Source organism: Brachyhypopomus gauderio, unplaced genomic scaffold (genome assembly GCF_052324685.1).
Source record: "Brachyhypopomus gauderio isolate BG-103 unplaced genomic scaffold, BGAUD_0.2 sc49, whole genome shotgun sequence".
NCBI classification, from domain to species: Eukaryota; Metazoa; Chordata; class Actinopteri; order Gymnotiformes; family Hypopomidae; genus Brachyhypopomus; species Brachyhypopomus gauderio.
Window position 1 is genome coordinate 918320 of NW_027506874.1, and position 27481 is coordinate 945800.

At 44.6% G+C, this 27481-nt stretch overlaps 3 protein-coding genes across 7 annotated transcripts in view; all 3 read right to left on the reverse strand.

Annotated features, from left to right (window-relative positions):
- The window catches only part of LOC143487641 (NACHT, LRR and PYD domains-containing protein 3-like), a 61144-nt gene extending 57822 nt beyond the window's left edge, over positions 1-3322 (reverse strand). The window contains exon 1 of one of the 5 annotated variants that reach the window (XM_076986692.1): positions 3188-3322. The gene's annotated coding sequence lies outside the window, so the exon portion shown is untranslated. Of the gene's footprint in view, positions 1-1300; positions 1915-3187 lie in introns of those variants that run through there. The other 4 variants (XM_076986695.1, XM_076986691.1, XM_076986694.1 and 1 more) reach the window with 4 other exon arrangements.
- Positions 1-27481, reverse strand: part of LOC143487654 (sialoadhesin-like) — a 178546-nt gene that overhangs the window by 103910 nt on the left and 47155 nt on the right. Inside the window, exons 8-9 of the mRNA XM_076986707.1 lie at positions 24391-24660; positions 21002-21271 (exon numbers count right to left, since the gene is read on the reverse strand). Coding sequence (XP_076842822.1) covers positions 21002-21271; positions 24391-24660 — 540 coding nt within the window. The remainder of the gene's footprint in view (positions 1-21001; positions 21272-24390; positions 24661-27481) is intronic.
- LOC143487725 (uncharacterized) lies at positions 18749-20922 on the reverse strand (the record flags this gene model as incomplete). Its single annotated transcript, XM_076986845.1, has 5 exons — positions 18749-19760; positions 19852-20087; positions 20241-20301; positions 20424-20505; positions 20679-20922. Coding segments are annotated over 5 exons (690 nt in total), but the record flags the coding sequence as incomplete, so codon positions are not given.

Below are 27481 nucleotides of genomic sequence, written 5' to 3' on the forward strand. Positions count from 1 at the left end.
TTAGTCCCGTACTATCGTCATTACACTGGCTGCCAATTAGATTCCGTATTGACTATAAAATACTTTTATTAACATATAAAACGCTGCATGGCTTAGCTCCAGACTATCTTAGTGAACTTATTGAACAATATAACCCAGCGCGTTCACTTCGCTCACAGGACGCAGGGTTATTAACTGTTCCTAGGATCAAAAAGATCACAGCAGGTGGAAGAGCCTTTTCTTTTAAAGCTCCACAATTGTGGAATAATCTTCCTGCCTCTATTCGGGACTCAGACACAGTCTCAATGTTTAAAACTCGATTAAAGACTCATCTGTTTAGTTTGGCCTTTGATTAATTTGTTACATATTTACTACATCTCGTATCTTTTCTCCAAGGTTCACCTGGAGAGTAACACTGCAGTCGGAGCCTACAATACCAGCATCACTGCTCCGACATGGAATGAAAGCCTGGCGTTCATCAACAGACATTTACAATGACAATATCAAAACCCAGAACTTTCATTTTTACCTTTACTTAGTCTGATTGTGTGATTTGTGTGTGGCTTGTGTATTTGTCTGTATTTTGTGTAATTTGTGTGTTAACGGGCCGCCCAATGGAGGATGGGTTCCCTTTTGAGTCTTGGTTCTCCCGAGGTTTCTTCCTATTCCCCACCATCATAGGGAGTTTTTCCTCGCCACTGTCGCCTTTGGCTTGCTCATTAGGGTTCTGGACCCATAGTATTGTTAACCTTTTAAATCCTGTAAAGCGCTTTGTGACAACATGTGTTGTGAAAAGCGCTATACAAATAAACTTTGATTTGATTTGATTTGACATACAAACCAGCCAGATTAACACTAAACAGCATAACTTTCAGTACAAATAGTGACATACAAACCAGTCAGATTAACATTAAACACAATAACTTTCAGTACAAATAGTGACATACAAACCAGCCAGATTAACACTAAACAGAATAACTTTCAGTACAAATAGTGACATACAAACCAGCCAGATTAACACTAAACAGAATAACTTTCAGTACAAATAGTGACATACAAACCAGCCAGATTAACACTAAACAGAATAACTTTCAGTACAAACACGTGAAGAGACTTAATAGACAGTACGATAGACACCAGTGATCAGTTATGATCAGTTCACATTGGAACAGACACCAGGCAGCATATCAAACATTAGGACAAACAAACACCGAAACAGACTAAAGGTAGAGACAACGAATAAAGGAAAAACTGAAACTAAGAGTAACACACAAGTGCACAAAACGTAGAGGGGAAACAGGACAAATCTATAACGACTTACCTAATCTACCGACTTCACTGAAGAACACAAGGGGCACCAGGCTGTAGGAACTAAACAACACAGAGGAAAACAGAACACAAAACTGACAGAGAGGACAGAGAGGGACTAAAACACAAACCGGAATACAAAGGGAATAAATACGGAAGCAAGAGTCCAGGAAACTGTCAAACAGAGGAAACGCAACAGGAGAACAACAATCAATGAGCGTCCAAGCTGGAGTGAGAATGAGGGGTTTAAATACACGAGTGAAGACAAACACGAGACACAGGTGAACCTCATTACTAGAACAAGAGGCTGAACTAAGGTGGGGAAAGAAAACACAGAAAACACGACAGAAGGGGAAACCAAATGTTAAGAACAGCACGTGACCTCCCGGAATATTCTGTACACCTGCTGCTCGTTACTCCACCCTTTTCACAACTACTTAATCTTCCCCCTCTCACTTCTGGGTTGTGAAGTATTGTTGCCATGCCACATACCAAGCGTTCTGTCCCTCCTGTGTACCGACCTCTGCTCTCGTTCCAGACCTCGTTCCCAGCCTAGTCCCACTGTACTTTCATCCTTCTGTCTACCCGCCGTGACCCTGGACGCCCTGACCTCGACTACGACTAACCCATACACCACATACGCTCAGCGGAGTTATTCGTCCATTCAGGTGTTCTGTATTCACGTCTCTAATAAAAGCAACTATATTCCACATTTGGATCCTTGTCTGCCTGGTTGGTTCGTTACACCAAGAATGTGATAGAGCAGGGGGCGGGGCCATCTGTTACAAGTACATACTATATTATACTGTACATACTGAATATACTCTGTACTGTATCATACTGTATATACTGCACTATAACATTGGGAATATAGATTTTCCGTAAATACAAATTCTCTACAGATAATTTATTTTAAAATCTTTATTTCTTGTCTAATATGTGTAGTCTTAAGTGCCCTTTTGGAATATACTGTATTTGCATATTGGAGTCTAGAGAAATGTAATTTCATTCAGCTGTTTGGATGACAGTAAAGTTCACTTTGACTTTGAAATGTTTCTCAAATAAAGTAGCTGCCATGCCCCAAATGTGACTTGTTCACAACCTAAGAATAAGAAAATCATACTAACTCCTCTACAAAACTTCAAGGTAAAAATTCACAGCAAATTACAGTGTTATAAACACAGACACAAACCACCAAAGCACAATATAACAGATTAACATTAGGAGTTCTATTACTACTGTCTGACTACACTAACACTAGGAGTTCTATTACTACTGTCTGACTACACTAACTCTAGGAGTTCTATTACTACTGTCTGACTACACTAACACTAGGAGTTCTATTACTACTGTCTGACTACACTAACACTAGGAGTTCTATTACTACTGTCTGACTACACTAACACTAGGAGTTCTATTACTACTGTCTGACTACACTAACACAAGGAGTTCCATTACTACTGTCTGACTACACTAACACTAGGAGTTCTATTACTACTGTCTGTCTCCACTAACACTAGGAGTTCTATTACTACTGTCTGACTACACTAACACTAGGAGTTCTAGTACTACTGTCTGATTACACTAACACTAGGAGTTCTATTACTACTGTCTGACTACACTAACACTAGTTCTATTACTACTGTCTGACTACACTAACACTAGGAATTCTATTACTACTGTCTGACTACACTAACACTAGGAGTTCTATTACTACTGTCTGACTACACTAAAATTAGGTGTTATATTACTACTGTCTGTCTCCACTAACACTAGGAGTTCTATTACTACTGTCTGACTACACTAACACTAGGAGTTCTATTACTACTGTCTGACTACACTAACACTAGGAGTTCTATTACTACTGTCTGTATTATCTATCACAGACTCACATACTCACCGTGTTCCTCTGAAATAGATTCATGTGTCTCATTAAATGATGATCCTGCTCAGTCTCTCTCACTTTGATCTGAATCTGTTTGTTCTGTTCAGTTTCTCATGTGACTCTGTAGGAGGTGGAGACTCCAGATTCAGGTTAATCTCCCACTGCTTAATAACAGCACCAGAGTGGCTCACAGGTAAGTGGTTCACAGGTGAGGAATGCAGCCAGACTGCTACAAGTACACACATGTTGTATCATACACAACATACAGAACTACTGTAAATAAATGACACCTCTCTGATCTGAGAACAGTGTAGCTGCATGTAACACCCGTGGTGTCTGGGAGCAATGAGGGGGATTCATGTGCTGAGCAGAGCGAGGTGTCGTGAAGGACAATCCAAAATCAGGGTCATATAAATAACCAAGGTCAAATCTGACAGTGAGTTATTCATATGTAATATTTTACAAAGACTACACCAAACAGCTGTAGAAGACTTACAGACACGAACCACAGGGCTGAAACACAAAACAATGACCAGCACAAACTACACAGGACAAACCAAGGAAAACTAAGAACAAACACCTGGTAATGCTAATGAGGGGCGGGGTTACACACAAGAAGGAGGGATCTGAAAAACACGGGGTGTTTCTCAATTCAGGGGCTGCAGCCTACGTAGACCGCAGCCCACGGAGGCCACACACTTCGAAGGCTGCATCTCACGGCTGTTAAATGAGACAGTCTAGTCTTCGCAAACCGGCCTACAAATGCACACTTCGTGGACTGCAGCCCCTGAATTGAGATGCACCCACTGAAACCAGACTAAGAGGACAGAGGCGGAGCCAGACATGACAATGCAGCTCCAAGATCAGAGGCCCCTCCTGTTCAAAATTACAGTGGAGGAACAGACCTGCCCAGCTAAGAGTGTTTTACAGTCTATTCATTGATTAACTGATCAGAGATCAGTCCAAACAGAGGGGGATGTTCAGACTGCTGTTTAACTGTGTACTGATGAACTGATCAGAGATCAGTCCAAACAGAGGGGGATGTTCAGACTGCAGATTGAGGCCTGTGTCAGTGCTGTTTAACTGTGTACTGATGAACTGTATCTGTACCAGCAGGATAGGAGTAAACATCTGTACCAGCAGGATAGGGGTAAACATCTGTACCAGCAGGATAGGAGTAAACATCTGTACCAGCAGGATAGGAGTAAACATCTGTACCAGGATAGGAGTAAACATCTGTACCAGCAGGATAGGGGTAAACATCTGTACCAGCAGGATAGGGGTAAACATCTGTACCAGCAGTATAGGAGTAAACATCTGTACCAGCAGGATAGGAGTAAACATCTGTACCAGCAGGATAGGAGTAAACATCTGTACCAGGATAGGAGTAAACATCTGTACCAGCAGGATAGGGGTAAACATCTGTACCAGCAGGATAGGGGTAAACATCTGTACCAGCAGGATAGGAGTAAACATCTGTACAGCAGGATAGGGGTAAACATCTGTACCAGCAGGATAGGGGTAAACATCTGTACCAGCAGGATAGGAGTAAACATCTGTACCAGCAGGATAGGGGTAAACATCTGTACCAGCAGGATAGGAGTAAACATCTGTACCAGCAGGATAGGAGTAAACATCTGTACCAGCAGGATAGGGGTAAACATCTGTACCAGCAGGATAGGGGTAAACATCTGTACCAGCAGGATAGGGGTAAACATCTGAAGAGACTTTGAGAATGCTGGTGGTCACGTGAATCCAGTGTTTGTGGTAGGAGGTATTGATGGTGTGTGGAGAGACCCTGATGATCTTCTCAGTTGGTCTCGCGAGCCTCTGTAGATGCTGGTGGTTTGAGATACCAGTGCACATATCAGACAGCTGTTAGACACGTTAGACAGCTAGTCAGGATACTGTTGTCCTGTAGAAGGGGCTCTATGTGGCAGTGCTCATGTTGGTCTTCACTGATGACTATTCCATACATGACACGTTTTTTTTTTTTTTTGCACCTGCCCCCCACGCACCCCCCACCCCACACCCAAGACTAAGAGGCAATGCCCCCCTGAGCCCCCCACCACCATCAACCAGGACAAGCACACAGACACCCCTGGTCTTCAAATGCAGCCCTCCAGCCCCAGGAAGTAATTGAAACAAGCAGCCCCCCCCAGGGTCAATCCCCAGCTACCTGCTAGGCCACCGGGAGATGAAACCACTGCCATCCACCCCGACTAAGTAATGGAACTGATCAGTGGGAACCAAAGAGTATTAAATTACTCCTACTGGTTTTTAGAGGAAGAAGACATTCCCTCCAGACTAATGTCATCAAGTAATAATGGGTAATATGCAGATCTTTTTCTGATTTCCAATTAATGAGGATGGTTTTCTTGGTGATGCATAGGGCAGTGAGAACTATGTGTGATGTGTTTGTCTCCATAATGTGACACCGGGACAGAGACAGCAGGAGACAGAGGCTGTGAGTGAAAGACTTTATTATCCACACTTAGAATAACACAAATACTCAGGACACTTGGCAGGACAAACACAAAGGAATACTTAAACGAATGAAGAACAGCAGAAAGTCCACAAATAGGCAGAAGTCTGAAGTGCAGAGCAGATTATCCCACATAGTGAGGTGAGGATACAGGCTGAATGCACAACACTGGACAACACGACTTGTGGGGATTTATACAGCCCAAACCTGATTAAGTGACAGGTGTCAGTACTCGGGTGATTGTGATGGTGGGAGTGTCCAGGAATGAGAGGGTGTGTACTGTGATGAGGTGGGCGTGTGTGTTCGTGAGTGAGTGTGTGTGTGCGCCCTCTGGTGGCGTCTGGGCTGACCCACCGTGACACAAAACCAATTCACTGACGTCTCAAATCCTACAAATGTGATGCCACTCACTCACAGTGGTTTAATTACGCTGATGGAGGAACATTCACTCATAACCATAATCTATAATAATAAATCCTTTAAATTTACAGTGCTGTCGTTAATGGTCTACCACTGTAGATTCACGTACCCTCCTATAATCAGAATCCGACGTTATCGCTAAACAGTATTCTGAACTAGTAATTTAGAGCCGTCTAGCTGGATGTCGGCTAGTATCTTTCACTCAACATAATTTTCGAACAAAATTTATGAACCATCTTAATTTTAACAAAGGCAACAAATGGCGGTTTGGGGCTCGTCGGGATGATTTAAGCCAGTGGCCGATACACAGTGGCCGAGTCCAGGGGCGGATCTAGCCATTTTGGGGCCCTAGGCAAAACATAAACAATTCATTCTTGAAACACACACATAAACCAAATAACCATCCCAATACCCTTGCTTTAAACTGAGATTAAAGAATGGCAATAAACCAATAGTGCACTGCCATTAACAATGGTCTCAACTCTCCACAGTAAAATCAGTTTCACATTGCTCCAGCATTTGCAAAAATGATGTGTTTATTCAGAGCCATGTTTTAATGAAACAAGTACATGTGAAATCAAATAATATATCCAGTGCCAGGGATACAAAATGATGTTACGCTTAACAGAACTAGAATACAAACACTTTGTGTGTGAGTGAGAGACAGGCATCGCAATGGTTCAGTGTGTGAGTGAGTGGCAAAGCTGAATATGTATGTGTGTGTGTGTGTGTGTGTGTGTGTGTGTGTGTGTGTGGAGCGAGACAGAAAGCATTTGTAAACACAACGTCCTACTGTCGTCGTCTTCTCAAAAGCCTCAATACACTGTGTTTCATCCGTCTTTTCCCGTGTTGTCTTCTCACTATGACATAAATCAACACCAGGTGAATCATGGAGCATTATGTTACGCTACATCCCCAAACCCCTCCCTTCGGGCGTGTGTTAATGTTGCCCATGTCTTTAGATGTACGTCTGTGGGTGTGGCTGGGTGTGTGTGCGTTCACTTGTCTCGTTAGACTAATGTGTTTCACGCGGTGCTTGTTAGGCTACGTGTATTTAGTGTGTGTGTTCGTAGTGTTTGTTGCTCGTCTTTAACGTGTTCTGTGTGTATTGTTTAGTGTGAGAACTGTTGCGTGTTTGCTTGTTGTTTCAGCACGCCGTGAGCGTGTTCTGTGTCGTTTGAATAAAACGTAGCCTTTCTGTGAACGCACCTTGTCTTTGTATACTCGACTCCCTCGCACCCGTTACAGAAAGACGAGCAGTAAGGATGCCAGGATTCCGGCCATTAGGGAAGAGGACGAGCAGGCATGGGACAAAGAAGGGAAAGCACCAACGTGCTCCCTCTCCCAGGTCCCATCGCACGCCCTCACCCGGTGCGCAGTGCGACGTACCGGAGGTGGCCTCGGAGAGTCTGGAAGAGCGTAGGATCGCCTACTTCCAGCGACTTGCTCGCGAGGCTGAGGAGGAGGGACTGGCAGGCTACAACCGCAGCCTCGCGGAAGAAGACCGGTCGAACCGTGCCTGTCAGTCGGCGAGGGACTCCTCCCCCCTGGCAAGAGAGGTGCACGTAGGCACGGAGAGAGACGTCATGCTCGCCACCGGAGAGGTGGTGTTTGCGCCGCCGGAGGAGGAGTTCGGGGAGGAAGAGGAGCATTCCACCCAGTGTGCTCAGAGAGCACTGTTTATTATGAGGGGGATGACATCAGCCCTCCCCCGTCAGAGTATGCGGCTGACCCACAGGAGTGTGGCGAGAGTGTCAGCGCCCCGCCGTACGAGTATGGGGAAGTAACCGGTTCCCCTCGGCCCGAAGGCTCAGAAGACAGAGCAAGCTCGGGAGAGGAGGCGGAGAGCCTGCCCTCTTCAGAGCTCTGACGGGACGGTGAGGTCGTGGAGGAGGGATCACTGGGCCAAGGACGCTCCGCGATCTTCCTCAGAGGAGAGTATGGACTGTCCGGAGGGTGGTACGCCTGAGGCCACCAGCATGAGGAGCTACTGCTCCTCAGAGGAGGAGATGGAGTTTGAGGAGGCAAGGTGGGAATCGCCGCGTACAGCCTCCACTCCCGGAGCATGGCTCAGGTACACCTCAGCAGAGCACCCACACGAGGCAGTACATAGAACTCCCAGTACACCTAGGCAGCCTCGCGTCGGACAGCGCCCTCCAGTGTCGTCTAGAGGGACCACACGCCGTTCTGCCCAGAAACCGGAACCGGCGCAGCCCACTGCAGCTACCAATGTGGGGGAGCGACCGTGGGGCTCCGCGAGAGGACAGAAGGGAGAAGGATCGGGGTCGAAGCCCTTCACTCCAGGACTGCCCTTTTCCTCATTTGCGGGGTTACAGGCGTGGAAGCCTGGTCTCCTGTTTCCCATGATTCCTGTGCCTGTGTTTTTGTCTGTCCCAGTGTTTCTCCCCAATCCCTTTTTCCCCTTCGTGCCCTTCGTGTTACATGTGCCTTTTTGTATTTTTGTGAACGTGCCTGTGTGGTCTAACGTGTTTCCCCCTGTCTTCGCGGGGGGGGGGGGGGGGTGTGTTCTAGGCTGGTGTGTGGCAGGCTCTCCACCGCGGGTCGTCTTCTCCCGGGTGTGCGCAATTGCGGCGGCTCCCGATCCGCTCATCTTCGTGAGTCCGGGGCTTTGTTGATGCAATGGGCACCCCGGGACGGGTAGTGCCCTTGGTGGGGGGCTCTGTTACGCCACAGCCCCAAACCCCTCCCTTCGGGAGTGTGTTAATGTTGTCCATGTCTTTATATGTACGTCCGTGGGTGTGGATGGGTGTGTGTGTTCACTTGTCTTGTTAGACTAATGTGTTTCACGTGGTGCTTGTTAGGCTACGTGTATTTAGTGTGTGTGTTCGTAGTGTTTGTTGCTTGTCTTTAACGTGATCTGTGTGTATTCAGTGTGTACTCAGATCACTGAGTCCATGTCCAGTGTTTTTGTGATGTCACGTTCAATAGAGATAACAGACAGGGCAGACAGGTGGTGTTGAGACATGGTGGATCTCAGGTAAGTCTTGAGTCGTTTTAGTGATGAGAAACTTCTTTTTTTTTATTTTTATTAATGGCCCACCCCCACCCCCCATCTTTGGAGGACAACTTTACTTTTATGTACAGTTCAAATGACAATTATAACAATTATGTATAATATAGTGATAACAATATGCAAAGTGATAATTATTGGGGTTAGGTGGACCAAGGGAGAGAAAGAATAAAAAGGGAAAAGACAGAAGGGCAGGGGAAGAAAAAAAAAAAAAAACCACAACCAGCTCGAATGACCACAGCAAAGTAAAGCAGAAAGTGTACCAAGACCTATAGCACAAATGACTGTGATGTATGTGTATGTGTGAGTGTGTGTTTATGTGCAACACAAAAGTGCAACATAGGATAAATGTACGGGATGAGAAACTTCTTTGGCCTGATGCCACAGTCACAGGGAGACTGAGCAGTAGTCTCAGTGCAATACTCAAATTTGGGTGAGTGTCAAGGATGTTTTCCCTGTACACATAATCCAGCATCTGGAAAGGCGAAGAGACGTGTGGGGGGAATGATTTGACTGCATGAATTATTTCCTGCTTTAGGTCCTCTGCATCAACATCATTCATTTTCCTCTCGAGCCTGTGGCAACATTCATCTAATTCCTTTCCCTGCATGACATTTTGCATCTGGTCAGTGGAGTACAGGAAACCATATAGCTCAAAAACACCCTCCATGTGTGAAAATCTCTCCCTGATTGTGACCAGGGTTGTGTCCACCATATGCAGGAAAAACTCCCTTCTGAAATGATCTTCTGCAGGACACACTGTCTCCTCTCTCCCCTCATACTCAAACTGCCTTTTTTTCTTTCTCTGGCGCATCTCTGGCCAGGCCATCTCCAAATCAATCTTCTCTGCAATCTCCCCGGCATCTGTTTTAGCAGAGTTGAATCCATCCTCTCGATAATCTTTCAGAGATGCCATCACTGCAAGGACCTCTCTCCTCATCACCTCCACTGACACACTGGGGCTCTGCAATAGCTTGCTGACTTTGTTTATGTGAAATACGACATTGTACCATATAACAGTACTCACCAGGAAAGGCCATTTCTTCATCTCTTTGTGAATGCTGTTGGCATTGGAGGCACATTCAGAGTCCTGCTTCTCCTTAGCAAACTCGGTCAGGGCATCCAAAATTTCAGGCAGCTGGTATCGGACAGCTTTCACTGACTCCACCCTAGCCTCCCATCATGTTGCACTGAGAGGTTTAATGGTAAAAACCGTCACATATTTTTGAAGGATTGTCCACCGGTGAACTGAAGCACTGAGAAGAGCATACTGTCGCTGTAACAGTCCAAAAAAATTAAAGCTGTCACAGAAGACTTGGCAGCATCACCAACCACCAGATTCAATGTGTGGCTGGCACATGGGACACAGAGTGCTTGGTTGTTAAGCTCCAGGATTCTGCTCTGGACCCCCTGTTTCTTCCCCTGCATGTTACTGCCGTTGTCGTAGGATTGCCCACGACAATCAGCAAGATCCAAATTTAGTGTCTGCAGGTGTCCCAAAAACAACTGGAGTAGGCCTTTCCCAGTTGTGTCCTCTGCCAGGAGAAAGCCAACAAAGTGCTCATGAATGGACACTCCTTCGCCAGGCTTACAGTCCACAACCCTCAGCACCACGGACAGCTGCTCACCATGGCTGACATCCGGGGTGCAGTCCATGATCACACTGAAGTATTTGGACTTCTTCACCCTCTCCACTATTGTTTTCGTCACACAGCTTCCAACCAAGCAAATCAACTCATTTTGAATCATTTTACTGAAGTAACTCTCATGGACTGCTTTTCAGCTACCCTCTTCACATGGTCCCTCATTACAGGGTCAAACTGAGCCATCAGTTGAACTTGGCCTAGGAAATTTCCATTGCCATGCTTATACAGCTTCTCTGAATGGCCTCGAAAAGCTAAGTTGCGCTCGGCCAGGTGTGTAATAATGGCAATCAGTTGTTTGAGAATCTCTCTCCATTTGTTCACTTTGTTTACAAACAGCTCTTGGTTCACATTATCTATGGCTTTACCTGTTTGAAGCCGTTGATGAAGTGTTCTCCAAGCAGCCATATTCACAAGATGATCGCCAAACTTCTCGTGATCTTTTAGGAAGGTTGATCATTTTTTCCAATAGTTTGTGCCATCGGAGCTGAACCGCTGCTTGTTGCAATCGCCAAACAGCCGACTGTAACGTACTAATCAGGCAGACAAGGATCCAAGTGCGGATAATAGCCACTTTTATTGAAACAACGACAACAGAGCTATCAAACAGGTGTTACTCCGTTCAGGGTGTGTTGTGCAGGAGTGTAGTAATCGTAGTCAGGACAGTCCAGAGTCACGCCGGTGAGACAGAAGCCAGGAGGTACAGAGGGACTAGGCAGGGGACGAGGTCTAGGAGGAGAGCAGAGGTCAGTACACAGGAAAGCAGAAACACAGAGAGAACGCTTGGTACGTGGCATGGCAACAATACTTCGCAACCTGGAAGAGAGTGGGGGAAGCTTAAATAGTTGCGAAGGGGAGGGGCCATGAGCGGCAGGTGAACCGCATCTGCACGATGATTATGTGCTGTTCCTGACACCGACAACAGAAGCTTTTAGGACAGGGGTAATCAACTATATTGTTCCGCGGGCCAAATTTGGCAGATAGCTCTGACCAGCGGTCCGGGGGACAGGAGGGGGGGGGTCGAACCTAAGTTGTTGAGCGGGGGTGGCGGTGAACTTAACACTCGTGACGGAGTGTTTTTTTCAATAGCGCTGAAATAAATGCTCCGGTTTAAAATTAATTCTCCCATCAAAATTAAGAAATATTTTTAACAATTTATTCTGAGATTGGGTCCGGACAGGACTGTGTTCGGGTCCGGATCCGGACCGCGATCCGCCTGTTGGTGATCTCTGTTTTAGGAAGATTGATAAATTTTTCCAATCGTTTGTTCTATCTGAGCTGAACCGCTGCTTGTTGTAATCGCCAAAGAGCCGACAACAGAAGCAAACTGCGCAGTCTTTCGTCTTGCTGTACACAAGCCAGGACCTTTGGATTTTTTCGCCATTCTTCTTGTTCAAACAGTAGTACATGTTTGTAAATCGTCTGCCCTGTTTGTTCTGTGGAAATTTTTCTTGTATTTGCACTGGTCCTTTCTGTACGATTGAACAACGCTCAGAGTCTATCAACTTATCTGGCCAATGTGCAGGGTCGTCACCTATTATTAAATTGTCTCCACTGCTCCTGGTACACTGAAAAAATATTACATTATTGATGCTAAACTGATATAATGTGCAGCCCAAAAAAATAATGTTTGATTTGTTCTATGTTTTTGTTTTGCTTAGTGCATACAGTAATGTTGGTGGATGTTTTAAAAAGGCCTTACAATAAACATGGTCTTTTAAGTTTGTAGTTTTCACTAAAGCAAATGTAGCTTTTGTGTATGGGGAAAAATACGAAATGTTATTGTCCTTGGTTTAGTAAGTTTTCTGCTTGTGACTAATCAGTGTAGGACTTACAACCAAATAATCTTCATCTTCCTCTGCTTCAGCTTCCATAAACACCACCTCATGTTCCTCAACACCGCAGCCTGAACATGACACGGGTTCAGGAGCTACAGCGGATGCTGTAGCAGCAGGAGGTGTAAAAAAAGGAGGTAAATTTTGGCAGTGCGTCTGCGATTCTTTTGCTCTTTGCCCATTTCTTTCGTTTAGCAGAACCACTTTCATAACTCCGCTTCATGTTCACTGTGACAGCTTTCACTCTAGTCGCGTACAGTTCCCGCTGTTTTGGTTTGAAGTCACGTCGTGTCGCACATTGCTACGTCATCATATTATGGACTAGTTCAATGCAAGCAATGGAGGGGGGTATGTGTGTTTGGACAATTAGTATTTAGACATTAATTCTGTATTCTACTGATATTTCTGTCGTTTTTTAAATGTTTTTTCTTTACATAAGTAACAAATTAACATTTTTTGTGTGTATTTACTGTAGCTGGGATGGTCAGATTTGGGGGCCCCTATGGAGGACAGATTTGGTCAAGGCCCTAGGCCGGGGGTCGGTAAACCCGCGGCTCTTTGGCGCTGCCCTAGCGGCTCCTTGGAGCTTTTTCAAAAATGTATGAAAATGTAAAAAGATGGGGGAGAGAAATATAGTTTTTGTTTTTTTTGAGACAAACATGGCACCAACATTCTTAACATGCTGTAAGCATGTGTAGAATAAATAAAATTAAATTTCAACATTTATGTCAACGAAGATTTGCGCCATAGCTGTGTGCACAAACATTCTCATCGGAGTGTATGGCGGTGATGAACCTTGTCATCGAGATCAGTTCCGTGCTTTGCTTGATGAAGTTGAAAGTGTATATTCCGATCTACTGCTACACAACAAAGTCTGATGGCTGTCCAGGGTGAGGTTTTGCGTCACTTTGTCGCTTGTTTATAACACGTGAAAACATTCCTAAAAAGCAAAGACCTGAACTCAATCAATCAATCAAAGTTTATTTGTATAGCGCTTTTCACAACACATGTCACAAAGCGCTTTACAGGATTTACAAGGTTAACAATACTATGGGTCCAGAACCCTAATGAGCAAGCCAAAGGCGACAGTGGCGAGGAAAAACTCCCTATGATGGTGGGGATTAGGAAGAAACCTTGGGAGAACCAAGACTCAAAAGGGAACCCATCCTCCATTGGGCGGCCCGTTAACACACAAATTACACAAAATACAGACAAATACACAAGTCACACACAAATCACACAATCAGACTAAGTAAAGGTAAAAATGAAAGTTCTGGGTTATGATATTGTCACTGTAAATGTCTGTTGATGAACGCCAGGCTTTCATTCCGTGTTGGAGCAGCGATGCTGGTATTGTAGGCTCTGACTGCAATGTTACTCTCCAGGTGAACCTCGGAGAAAAGATACGAGATGTAGTAAATATGTAACAGATTAATCAAAGGCCAAACTAAACAGAAGAGTCTTTAATCAAGTTTTAAACATTGAGACTGTGTCTGAGTCCCGAATAGAGGCAGGAAGATTATTCCACAATTGTGGAGCTTTAAAAGAAAAGGCTCTTCCACCTGCTGTGATCTTTTTGATCCTAGGAACAGTTAATAACCCTGCGTCCTGTGAACGAAGTGAACGTGCTGGGTTATATTGTTCAATAAGTTCACTAAGATTGTGATCAAACTTTTTAGTTTTTGTTAAAACTCGTGCTGCAGCGTTCTGAACCAGCTGGAGTTTGTTTATCGATTTACCAGAACATCCAGCTAGGAGACTGTTGCAATAATCTAAACGAGAGGATATGAATGCATGGATTAGTTTTTCTGCATCACTAATATTTAATATGTTTCTAATTTTGGCAATGTTGCGCAAGTGAAAGAACGCTACCCTAGTTATATTATTAATATGTGTTCATTAATATGAACTACCCGCAACTGGACGATACGAGTGGCTCGAAAAACTGCACTTTTTTGTGGATATGACAAGCCACCTAAACAAGCTGAATGAAAGTCTCCAGGGGCGGGGAAACACTGCACTGCAAATGCTTGAAGCTGTTTTGTCATTTGAGCGCAAGCTGACTGTCTTTGCCAGAGATGTACAGCGAGGCACACTCTCCCACTTCCCCTCCTAGAGAGAATTCAAAGAAGCCCATCATGATCACACACTCAACCATGATTATTTACAAGGTGTGATCATTGATATGCAAATTGAATTTGGGAGCAGATTTTGCTATTTCCAAAAGGAAAAAATTACACTCTCTTTTCCTGTCACCCCATTGGAGATTGATCCATCCTTGTTGAGCACATTTCCAGGAGTAAATCAAGCTGACCTTGAAATGGAAATTGCTGATATAGCTGACAAAGATTTATGGGTGTCCAAATTCAAACGTCTGACACATTAAACGGGTTGCGGTTTTATTTTTATAAACGGAGCCTGCGTTTTATCGTACTTTGTTTAGTGCCCAGATAAGGGGCATGTTATGCACGTTCCATTGTGTTGTTGTTTTTTCGAATCATAAAAATAAAAAATGACATAAAAAATCGGATTTATTTATTGAATTTCTTTAATTTTATCAAATCAATGAAACATAATTCAATAATATTGTAATGAAGTTAAACTTGAGGCAGCGTCCTATAACGGAGGAGTCACGTGGTGCGTCGTTCTCTACAGAACACACTGCACGGAGAATAAATATTTAATCATTAATGCTCATTATGTATTTGTAGCTAACTTACTTGTCATTTTGACTTGTAGCTTGTAGCTTTGACTTGTAGATTTGTAGCTAACTTAACTTGTCATTTTGATAGTAGGCTAATATAGATACATACATCATGTGTTGTCTTCATTATAAGGCTTATATAAGGCTTTACATTTTATGCGGTTCCAGACATCTTTCGTTTTTTGTTTTTTTGGACCAATATGGCTCTTTCAACATTTGGGGTTGCCGACCCCTGCCCTAGGGAAATGCCTAGGTTTGCCTAATTAAAGAACCGCCTCTGCTCAAAATGTAACAACCAGGAAGACAGAACACAGGGATTAAATACATGAACAAACAAGGACAAACTAGATGCAGGTGTGACCTATGGTCCACGTCCCCGTCCCCAGTCACGACAGACACCAGGTTGTGGATGACAGACTTCTCTTTAATGTTGTTTCACAGCAGTAAATGGTGTGTTAAACGAACACTCTACTCCACAACCAGAGACTCTGGATGAATAAAGTCCAGGTCCTTCTGAGGCAACGTGACACAGCTTTCAGGTCTGGGGATGAGGCACAGTACAGCGCCACCAGAGCGGACCTGAAGAGGGGGATTAGGAAAGCCAAATTGGAATACAAAAGGCAGATAGAGGACCACTTCAACAACAACAACGCAAGACAAGTGTGGCAGGGGTCCAACATCTCACCCACTACAAGTCCAGCAACACAGCAAAGGCAAACGATGACCCAACTCTGGCGGAGCGGCTGAACCACGTCTTTGCATGTTTCGACAAGGAAAGTTCAGGAACAGCAGCAGCTACACCATTCGACTGCAGTGATTATAGCTTCACGGTGGATGAACATGAGGTGAGGAGAACAATGAAGGTGGTGAACCCCAGGAAGGCTGCTGGACCAGATGGAGTCACTGGATGGGTCCTCAGAGAATGTGAAGAGCAGCTGGCTGGAGTCATTACCAAGATCTTCAACGCATCCCTATCCCAGTCCTTCATCCCGCCATGTCTGAAATCAGCCACAACTGTGCCAATCCCAAAACAGGCCAGCATCGGCGGCCTAAATGATTTCAGACCAGTCGCCCTGACACCAGTCATCATGAAGTGTTTTGATAAACTGGTGCGGCACCACATCAGGTCTTGCCTCCCAGTTACCCTCGACCCACTTCAGTTTGCATACAGAGCAAACAGATCACCAGAAGATGCCATAGCAACAGCGCTCCATGCCACCATCTCCCACCTGGAACTGCAGGGACACTATGCCAGGCTGCTCTGGGTTGATTTTAGCTCTGCTTTCAACACCATACTCCCAGACAGACTGACTGTCAAACTTATGGACATTGGTCTTACTTACACCATCTGCAGTTGGATAAGAAACTTCCTCTCAGACCTGCTGCTAAAATACAAATGTGCACTACATCATAGCTTTTAGTAATTTTAATTGTTTATATTTTATATTTTTCTATTTAATTTTTTAAATTCTATTTTCTATTGCACCAAGAGGGGGAGGGGGTTGTAATCCAATTTCGTTGCGCAATGTACAAGTACAATGTGTAATGACAATAAAGGTTAACTTTTTTCATGGGATGCAGGGTTGCCAACTCTCACGCATTGAGCGTGAGACACACGCATTTGACCGTCTTCACACGCTCTCACGCCACACTTCCGATTTCTCACGCAAAAAAAAAAAAATCCAGTTTATTTATCTTTGATCCACATATATGATTCAATGAGTTACTAGTTCACTCTGGCGCCAACCCCCCCCCCACCCCGCTCAACAATTTACACTCGCCACCCACTCCAGGTTCAAATCACACTCCAAGCGATCTTGAAAATTTGGCAACCCTGGGAATATGACCACATCCAGTAATGTCTCATAGCGTGCAGCAAATCCATTTATAGCCTTTCTCGCAGCAGTGTATGGTCTATTCTGCCGCGGATACCAATGCATAATACTCAATATACATTCACTTAATATGATGTGAATGTATGATGCAGTGCGTGATGCAGTGAGCTCTCAAATTGCATCATTCAAGCAATTACATCAATAACAACATCACAGTAGACACAATCATCCCGTCTTATAGTTCAACTTGAGGATTACCGCGACCAGAGCTAGACTTTTTTTCAAGGGGTGGCCAAAGGGTGACCAAGGCTTTATCAGAGGGTCCATATACAAATGATGAACGAAAGGAAGCACATATTCAGGGTTGCCAAGATCACTTGAGAAGAGATTCGATCTTGAGCGAGTGTAAATTGTTGACGAGGGGGGGGGTTTGGAGAGTATAAAATCGACACAAATTAAGTATTATATCGCGATCGACCAATCGCCAGTGGTTAAAATTACAATTTCCAGTGAGGTGGCACGGGCTCTGTTGGGGGGGGGGGGGCCTCTGGCTCCGCCACTGACCGCAACCGCATGTTTTATTCTGCTAACACTTAGCAGTCAATTTCCTCGTCATGAAACAAAATAAAATGAACACGACAAAGTTAAACCCAGAATATTTGCTCACCTGTAAACAAACACGGAGTATGACCACACCCAGTAATGTCTCATAGCGCGCAGCATATACAGTTATAGCCTTTCCTGCCCACATGTCAAAAAATTAAGCATTAGCGAACAATACTAGCATCTGGACATTCTGGTTATAAACCGCCTGTGAAATGCCCATCCGTGACCATAGTTCTCTGTTTATGATTATATATGTTTAATAAAAATACCGCTATAAACTTATTAGTAAATTCGTCATTATATTCAGATGGTTTTTAATGATAATTTAAATGGTCACACTTGGTTATTGGATATTTCAAATTTAGTTTTTTAGGGGTATTGTTAGGTATTTAATTTAAAACTACTAGACGTGGAGGTAAATGGTTTCAGTTTTGTTTCTTAGCCGATTCAATGAAATTAAAAGGTGCGTCTAACACACTGGGGTCAAGTCAGAAGTGTGAGTGAATCACGAGTGAAGGTGTTTTAATTAAAAGAAAGAAACAGATGGACAAACACAGGAACCGATACAGCAAGAACAGATAAATGAATCAAAATGGGGCAGTCTGGTGGTTAGGGAACTGGTCTTATGACCAGAGGGTTGTGGGTTCGATTCCCAGGACCAAGGCCATGACAGCTCCCTTGGCACTGGGCCAGGGTACCACACCCCCCTAGTGATCACTAGTGTGCACTTTACAACATGAGCTGGAAATAACACACAGGTTACAATACAGACAAACAATAATCAGAAAGATCTCAATACTTACTTGCAGTCAGATACTACAAAAAACAGCTACATTCAATAACCAGCACCAAACAAGATAAAGAAGAGGGTTTAAATACACTGAACTAACAAGAGAAACAACTAGAAGCAGGTGGGAATGATAATCAGGGGGCGGAGTTACAAATGGCATGGGCGTGGCAGGAGAAACACATGGGAAACAAAACAGAATAAAGAATAAAAAATAAAACATGAATAAAACATGGTTTCATCCCAAATACAACATGCAGACTGTGCACTAGTGAAGGGGGAATATGGGTGACTATCCAGGATGAATCAACCAAGATCCAAACACACTGAAGTGAGAACTTCACACCCGAGGATGGTAACGAGGAGAATCAGGAACCATGATGGGACAATAACCCTCTGCATGGCGTCTACCACCAGCCAATAGTGGAATTCAGTGTGGTCAAAAAACAGTCCAGGTCAAACCACAAAAATACAATTCAAGCAAAACCAGCCAGAGTCAAAATTACTGTAAGAAATAATCAGTAATGTTGAAAAGTGACAAAGTTACTTTCATTTTTGAAAGTTCAAATTATAAAAATCACAAGTCACACTGCAAGTAAAATATAAAATAAGATATAGAAATGCTTCTTATACTTTATATGTAGACAAAACACTAACTAGTGAATTACTACTTAGCACAAAAAATTAAGATTCAATATGCACACTATATTTTCATACTTGTATTACCTTAGCAATCAGTAATATGACAATGTTCTTTACAATAGCCCAAACCAACTAAGATCAGAGTTTACTACAACACCAGACAAATGCCATTACACTGTGTACTGATTACATATTACGGTTAAAACAAACTAACAGAATGTCCAGACATAACTAACATATTGTGGATACATATGTAACATCTAACAACTAAGCACAATTCAAGCATGTTCGGTGCATGAACACTAGTCCAGTACTAACACTGGTATCAGCCTCCTGTGTTCAGAGAGGAACAACCAAATCCCTTTTACGGTAGTAAAGTGGTCCAACGTCACCGACTCCCTCCTGTCTGGCTGAACGGTGATTGTTGGAAAACTGAAATTCAACATCTCAGCGTTTCTCCAGGATCCAGAGCTGCTGCATGTTCTGCTGTTAGAGACCAGAGCTCTGAGCTCACGGTGAGGGTGTTACGTTGCTTATGTGTGGGGTTTGGGTTTATGGACCTGACTGTAGATCTGACACGGGTCATCAGCTCCTGCAGACCTGTGGAACGAATTTATGAACCATTTATCAGAATCAGCCACAGAGTAAACATTTTATAATTCTAGTAGGTGTAATGGCATGATATGCTCACAGGGTGGCAGCAGAGAGTCTCTTGAAGTTCACAGAAGCATATTGAACGTCCTCTTCCTCTGGTGGGCCAGGTATATGTCTTGTGGTTGCCGATGGAGACACTTCCTGTGTCTGGTTTCGTGTGAAATATACAGTGCCATACTGAACATCATCCTGGTCAGTTGGGAATTCTGAGTGTGTGGGGTCAGAGGTCATGGCCAGTGCAGAGCTGTTTCCATACACAGGAGTAGAGTCATGCTGAGAGAGAAAGAGAAACCTACCACTGTAAAACCTGCCACTGTAAAACCTGCCACTGTAAAGTCTGCCACTGTAAAATCTGTCACTGCCTGTACAGCCCAGTAGAACCTCAGACCCAGTAAAGAAACCATTTGGGTCATTATGAAGCCTCACGTCTGTCCTGAGTTTCACACTGTTCTCCTCACGTCTGCTCCTGGGAGCTGCAGCTTGACTTCTACAAGAACACCACAGAAACATCAGCAGAAACATCTGACCCACATAGTGGACCAGATTTTATGAATATGATAAATGTTATGAAGCAACTTCAGAGGGATAAATGTGTCTTGCACTTCTCACCTCATCCACAGGAGGGCAGCAACGAGTACCAGAAACAAACCCACAGTGACTCCAGCAGCTGTATACATCACAGTTGTGTTATCTGCAACAGTGAGAAGACTTTACACACATATGTAAGACTTTAAACAAACGTGCAGTCACAGAACTCAGTGAACTCAAATGCAACAGAACCAGAGAAGAGAGATCAAGACCACCTCAGTCTACATGCTGAGTGTCTCTAACCAGTGTACGAACTCCGCCCAGCCCACACCGTACCTGCTGTGAAGGACCATTCTGTTGAATTGGATGATCCAAAGTGATTCTTCACCTCACAGTAGAAAGGTCCAACTGTACTTGCATTTAAAGTTAAACTGGTGCCATTTTCAATAGGTATGACATCACTTCCTGTCTTCCTGTACCAGGTGTAAGTGCTGTTGGGGTTGGAGTCACTGTAGCACAGCAGGGTGATCAAGTCCCCAGACACACGGTCAGTAACAGACGGGACTCTGGGAGGGTCTGAAGAGCAGAGAAACTCAACACGTCACTGAACATATTACACTCCCAACACAAGAGGATCTCACACAGCAAACTGCACCTACATAACACGTCCAGCAGGGCGGCGGTGGAGTTGTGCTGTCCTAGCTGGTTGTGAGCGGTGCAGTAGTAGAGTCCACTGTGCTGGGAGCTGATGTTGGTGATGCTGTAGTTCTGGCCTGTTCCCAGCAGTGTGTCTGCAGCTGCTCTCTGCTTAAACCAGGAGTAGTTGAGAACAGGAGGGTTTGCATCACTGCTGCAGGTCAGAGTCACTGAACCTCCCTCCACTCTCTCTCCAGAGGGAACCACCACTGCACTGGTGTCTCTAGGGGAATCTGAACACAAACACGGTGTTAACTTTAAAAATAAACACAACCTCTAAACCTCTAGGGGAATCTGAACACAAACACGGTGTTAACTTTAAAAATAAACATGAATCCCAACCTGTAAACATTTAATCCAAGCTTTAATGTGTAACTCTAGCCACAGCCTTGAACATCAACCTTAACCTGCATTAAAACTGTATAGATAGTGTTTTAAATGCATTTAGAAAACAAATTAATAAAAACTAAATGTTTATGCTGGTTTTGCAGTAAATGCCAAATCTGTATGTTTAGCTCACAGGCCAATTGCGTGTTCCATTATACACCCTAATTTTTGCATTTAGTAACTCTTCTGAAAAATGAATATACGTCTCTATCAGTGATCTTTTCACAGATGCAAATTGTCTCTGTTTAATTAACTCTATAATTTTTACAACATCAATTTGGCCAGTTTAGATCCCTGGTTGTTAAGGAAGGTATTTTAAATTTTGTTGACAATATAATGTAGTGTTCATAATGTTCAAGATTTTTTTGGGGGGGATGTGCTGATTAGTGGAACTGAACTCTGTTTGATTCAGTTGTAGTTGATAAATGTTACTGAACTCAGTTTGATAAAATTCCATCATAACTGTATTTATATTATGAAGACCGAACTCTGCAATCGCAGTGATGGGAACCAGGCTGCAGGTGCAGTGGCCCCATAGATGCAGCCCACTCAAGTGGTAAGAGAGGCCACAGACGGAGAAGACCAGAGCCACCATATCAAGGACACCTGTGCGGAACCCCAGCCCACGTAGCCGTGTCATCCAGTGCCAACTGGGAGGGCGTGTGAGAGTTGTGGACCAGGGAGGGTCTCAGCCACAGTGAGAACCAGAGACTGTGGGAGCTGCTGGAGGTTCATGTGGATGTGTTCACAGCCCTGGAGGAGGACTGAACCCAGGCGGACCTGCTGCAACACGCCATCGACACCAGAACAACCGAACCAGAACAACCCATCCGGCTGCACCCGTACCACCTCCCCCCGCTAAACATCAGGCAGTGAAATAGAAGCCCAGAGAGATGGAGGAGGCTGGGGTTATTGAGCCATCCAACAGCCCATGGGCACTGGTGGTACCAGTGACAAAGAAGGATGATAGCTGACGGTTCTGGGTGGACTATCGCCGTTTCAATGCGGTCACCAAGGCAGATGCCTACCCCCTGCCCTGCATCAATGACACGCTGGATAAGGTCGCTGGGTTGTCATGGTTCAGCTCACTGGACCTCCGTAGTGGAAACTGGCAGGTGGTGCTCACACCAGACGCTAGGGAGAAGATGGCGTTCACCTTGGGGACGAGGTTGTGGCAGTTTAGCGTGATGCCGTTTGGGTAGTGCAATGCCCCAGCCACCTTCAAGCACTTAATGGAACGAGTTCTAGCTGGACGCCGCGGGAGCGATACATAGTCTATCTGGACGATCTGCTCATGCACGCTCCAAGTTTTGATGGAGCCGTGGCCTACCTAGAACAAGTGTTTCTGGCCATCAGAGCTCCTAACCTGCAACTCCATCCCAAAAAATGTCATCTCCTCCAGCAGGAAGTCGAGTTCCTGGGGCACGTGGTCAGTGGTGAAGGTGTGGCTACTGACTCAGAAAAGGTTAAGGCAGTACAAAAATGGCCCACACCATCCAACACAGAGGAACTCAGGAGATTCCTGGGATTGTCCTCCTATTACCACAGGTTCATTCGGGGTGTCAAGGAGGGGGTGGTACTCCCCTGCACCAGCTGACTTCTAAAGGCGTATTGTTGTTCTGGTCTTTTGGTGGTCTGATGAGGATGATGGGGTGTTCTGGTGATGTACACCACTCCTGTGCTGGGCCTTCCCCAGGTGAGTGGACAGTTCATTGTAGACATGGACACATCTGGGGATTGGGGCAGTGTTGTCACAAGTGCAAGATGTAACGCGGCACCCCTGAACACGGTGGTGTCGCGATGGTTTCGAGGAGTGTAGGACTCAAGTGCAAACCCACTAAAAGCAAAACGGCAAAAAACAGCCAAACTGAAACCTCCGCGACAGCGGGAAAACGAAAACAAAAAACCCAGAGGGAACAACAGAAGAACTACACAGAGAAACTCAACATGTCAAAAGGAGAAATAAAATAGATGAAGCTTAGGTAGGCAAGACCTAAGCTTCTACCAGATTACCTGTCAGCCTGTCCACCAGAACACTGGTAGACAAACCGACATAGAACAGAGTGGGAAGAAACAAACAGAACGTACGAGAGACAAAACCTGAGAACACTCAGGGGAGAAACGGAAGACTGAGAGAAATAAGTCACTGCAAGAGTAACTGGCTTAGGCTGCGAGTGCAACAACAACTAACAACTTCAGCAAAGGACTGCTGAAGTTGCTCGCCTTAAGTAGGCTGCAAACACCTGCAGCCTATTGTGCCTGATTGCCCCCAGGTCTAGCTCGCGTGCTCCGCCTAGTGGCGGCAGGAGGCATGTGCCTGGGTCCAACCCTGACACAAGAGAGTAATTATATACTACAGCCGGGCAACTACTCCGTTCTCCTGCACTGACGTTGTAAACCACTATGTGCTCGTGGGTATGGACTTTTTCCTCAAATGGCCAGAAGTGTATGCAGTAACTGATCAGAGCGTCACTACCACTGTGGAGCGGCTGCTAGAAGGTGCTTGTACCAGGTCTGAGCAGGGTTGCTGATGGTGGTGGTGGTCTGCAATCACAGTGTGTGTGAGAGGTAACAGGAGAGGCGGGGCTTGTGTGTGAGAGGTAACAGGAGAGGCGGGGCTTGCGTCCACCTCCCATCATGCACCGCGGGTTCTTGTTCACCAACATAATTGATGGATATTGTTGTTCTGGCACTATATTGTGTGTTATTAACCATGGTTAATGCCACTGGACTCTTAGAGCCGTAAGTAGGGTTTAGCGTAAAGCACCATGATGGAGGTTGTTGGAGAAATTAATCACTTCTGTCATTATACAGTGAAGCTCTCAGTCTGTTTGTATTTGTGAGAAAGCTGTTTGCCAATAAAGAAGTGTCATTGGTCAAAAAGATGTTGCCTTTTTCATGCACGTCACTATGTTATATTTTAAACATACTGAATTCACTGTTTCAAGGCGAAAACTGCACCTACATAACACGTCCAGCAAGGCGGCGGTGGAGTTGTGCTGTCCTAGCTGGTTGTGAGCGGTGCAGTAGTAGAGTCCACTGTGCTGGGAGCTGATGTTGGTGATGCTGTAGTTCTGGCCTGTTCCCAGCAGTGTGTCTGCAGCTGCTCTCTGCTTAAACCAGGAGTAGTTGAGAACAGGAGGGTTTGCATCACTGCTGCAGGTCAGAGTCACTGAACCTCCCTCCACTCTCTCTCCAGAGGGAACCACCACTGCGCTGGTGTTTCTAGGGGAATCTGAACACAAACAGATTTAACTTTAAAAATAAACACAACCTCTAAACCTCTAGGGGAATCTGCTTGGGAGATTAATATAGTTTTCCATGTTATTGTTATTAATGAGGTACTTTAGTTACAGCACACAAATAACACTAGTGGTTGATAATTATGAGTGGGTTGTGTGTGGATTGTGTGTGGGTTGCTGTGTGGGTTGCTGTGTGGGTTGCTGTGTGGGTTGTTGTGTGAGGGTTGCGTGTGAGGTTGCGTGTGGGTTGCGTGTGTGGGTTGCGTGTTGTTTGTGTGTGGTTTGCGTGTGGTTTGCTTGTGGGTTGCTGTGTGGGTTGTTGTGTGGAATGCTTGTGGGTTGCGTGAGGGTTGCGTGTTGATTGTGTGTGGGTTGCGAGTGGGTTGGGTGTAGGTTGTGTGTGGGTTGTGTGTGAGGTTGTGTGTGGGTTGCGTGTAGGTTGTGTTTGTTGTAAACTGCACTCACACACTGCAGGAGAGGTGATGTTCTCATGTCCTTCAACACCACAGCTGTATCTGTCTGCACATCTGTCTGCAGGTACAGAGCAGGAGACGGATGTGCAGTTAGACATTCTCTGTCCGTTCCTGAACCAGATGTAGGTGGGGTTGTTGGACAGAGGACAGGTGGAGCTACACATCAGGTTCTTTACACCACGTCCATCTGACACTGTAACCGTTAGACCTGTGAGTGATTTTATTAACAATGTTTAGTATTATTTCATAAAACATTTTGATGTTGAACTAAAATGTTTTATGTTATAATTACCTGTGACAGACAGAATGACTCCAGGTTCACCAGTGAATTTACCTGTAGGATCATCAGTGTAGAATCTGAACTTATATGTGTGAGCGTCACTCTCTCTCAGTTGAGTGAGTGTCATACTACAGGTGTTCTGGGACTTATTTCTATACTGCACTCTCCCATAATACCCCTGTTCCTGTCTCACATCCACAGGCTCAGAACCAGGAGACCAGTTAATGTGCCAGAATGACTTTGTCACCTTCTTAATATTAGGGAAATTGAAGTAACTGTGTAAATCCAGTGATGAGCCAATCAGAGCACAGATAGTTGAGACAGAATAAGTCACACTCCAGCAGTTCTGATCTGAATCTTTAGAAACACCTGAAACAGAGAAAGTAAATGAAAACAAAACCAGAAACACCAAGAATATTAAACCACAACTCTGACATCAGCACCACCCAGCAAAGTGTTTCTGAACATGTTTACTATAAATAACCAGAATCAGTTTAAAGTGGGCGTCTCACAGACAGCAGGAGAACGGAGCTCCTCATGTCCTATTACAGCACAGGAGTAGCTGCCTGCACCATCACTACTGTCATACACACGCAGGTCAGGTGTGTTGTGGTTGGATACAGGCCGTCCGTTCCTGAACCAGACGTAGGTGGGGTTGTTGGACAGATCACAGGTGGAGCTACACATCAGATTCTTTACACCACGTCCGTCTGACACTGTAACCGTTAGACCTGTGAGTGATTTTATTAACAATGTTTATGTAATATTTCATAAAACATTTTGATGATGAACTAAAATGTTTTATGTTATAATTACCTGTGACAGACAGAGTGACTCCAGGTTCCTCAGTGTATTTACCCGTAGAATTATCAGTGTAGAATCTGAACTTATATGTGTGAGCGTCACTCTCTCTCAGGTGAGTGAGTGTCATACTACAGGTGTTCTGGGAGTTCTGTCCATACTGCACTCTCCCATAATACCTCTCTTCCTGTCTCACATCCACAGGTTCAGTACCAGACCAGTTAATGAACCAGAATGACTTTGTCACTGTGAGTCCTGCAGGATATTTGTAGGAGCAGGAGAGCTGAACAGATGATCCTTTGAGAACACACACACGTTCATGAGTGTAAGTTACACTCCACATGTCTTCACCCAGCACACCTGGAACACACACAGTCTCAGTCAGGCACAAAATTACAATTACGATGGCAACATTGAAACATGACTGAAAAAAATTGGTGTCTAATTGGTGAAGAAACAAGAGACTCTTCTCATGTGTGTAACATGTTCTCTGTGAATCTACAGGTGAAAATGAAGATTCTTGATACAGGGTATGCCTCTCTAAAATATGCATCTCCTGACCAAATAACATTGGTGTTCCCTCTTTTCACCTGACACTCTCATGTAATATGATTGGTCCAGATAACATCAGATTACACAAGAATACATAACTTGATTGGTTGTGAGTTACTAATTCATACATATACATGCGGTACACCAGACTACAGTACAGGGTGATCCACTCTCTCCTTTCATCAGTACTGATTTCCATGTTTAGTACATGATTATTCTGTATATTATATTCACATTACATTAGTGCATTTTTATTTACTGTTTTAATATTGTATTTATTTTAATATTTCATGTCAGTTCTCAGTCATTGAACCTGTCCTGTAAACATCTATCACATTCTGGATCAGAGCCACTAACCAGGAACAAGAACAGACTGTACTGAACACTAAAGACACCAGAGAAGATTATAATAATTGTTAATTATAATAATAATAGGCCAGGCCAGCCGTTATGGGCAACCTTGACAGTTGCGTACAGTAGCTCACCACCCGAGCAGGTTCTGGTAGCACCACGAGCCCCTCGCCGTACAGAAGTCACATCACCTGTTCAGATCATTACTCGGGGGATCTGGAGCAGTGTGAGGGGTTTGTGGTGCAGTGTGAAATATACTTCGCTTACCAGCCAGCGTTACCAGATCCGACTCAGGTGGCGTTTATGATCTCACTGCTGACCAGAAGAGCCTGGTGGACCACCTTGTATTCAGCCCCC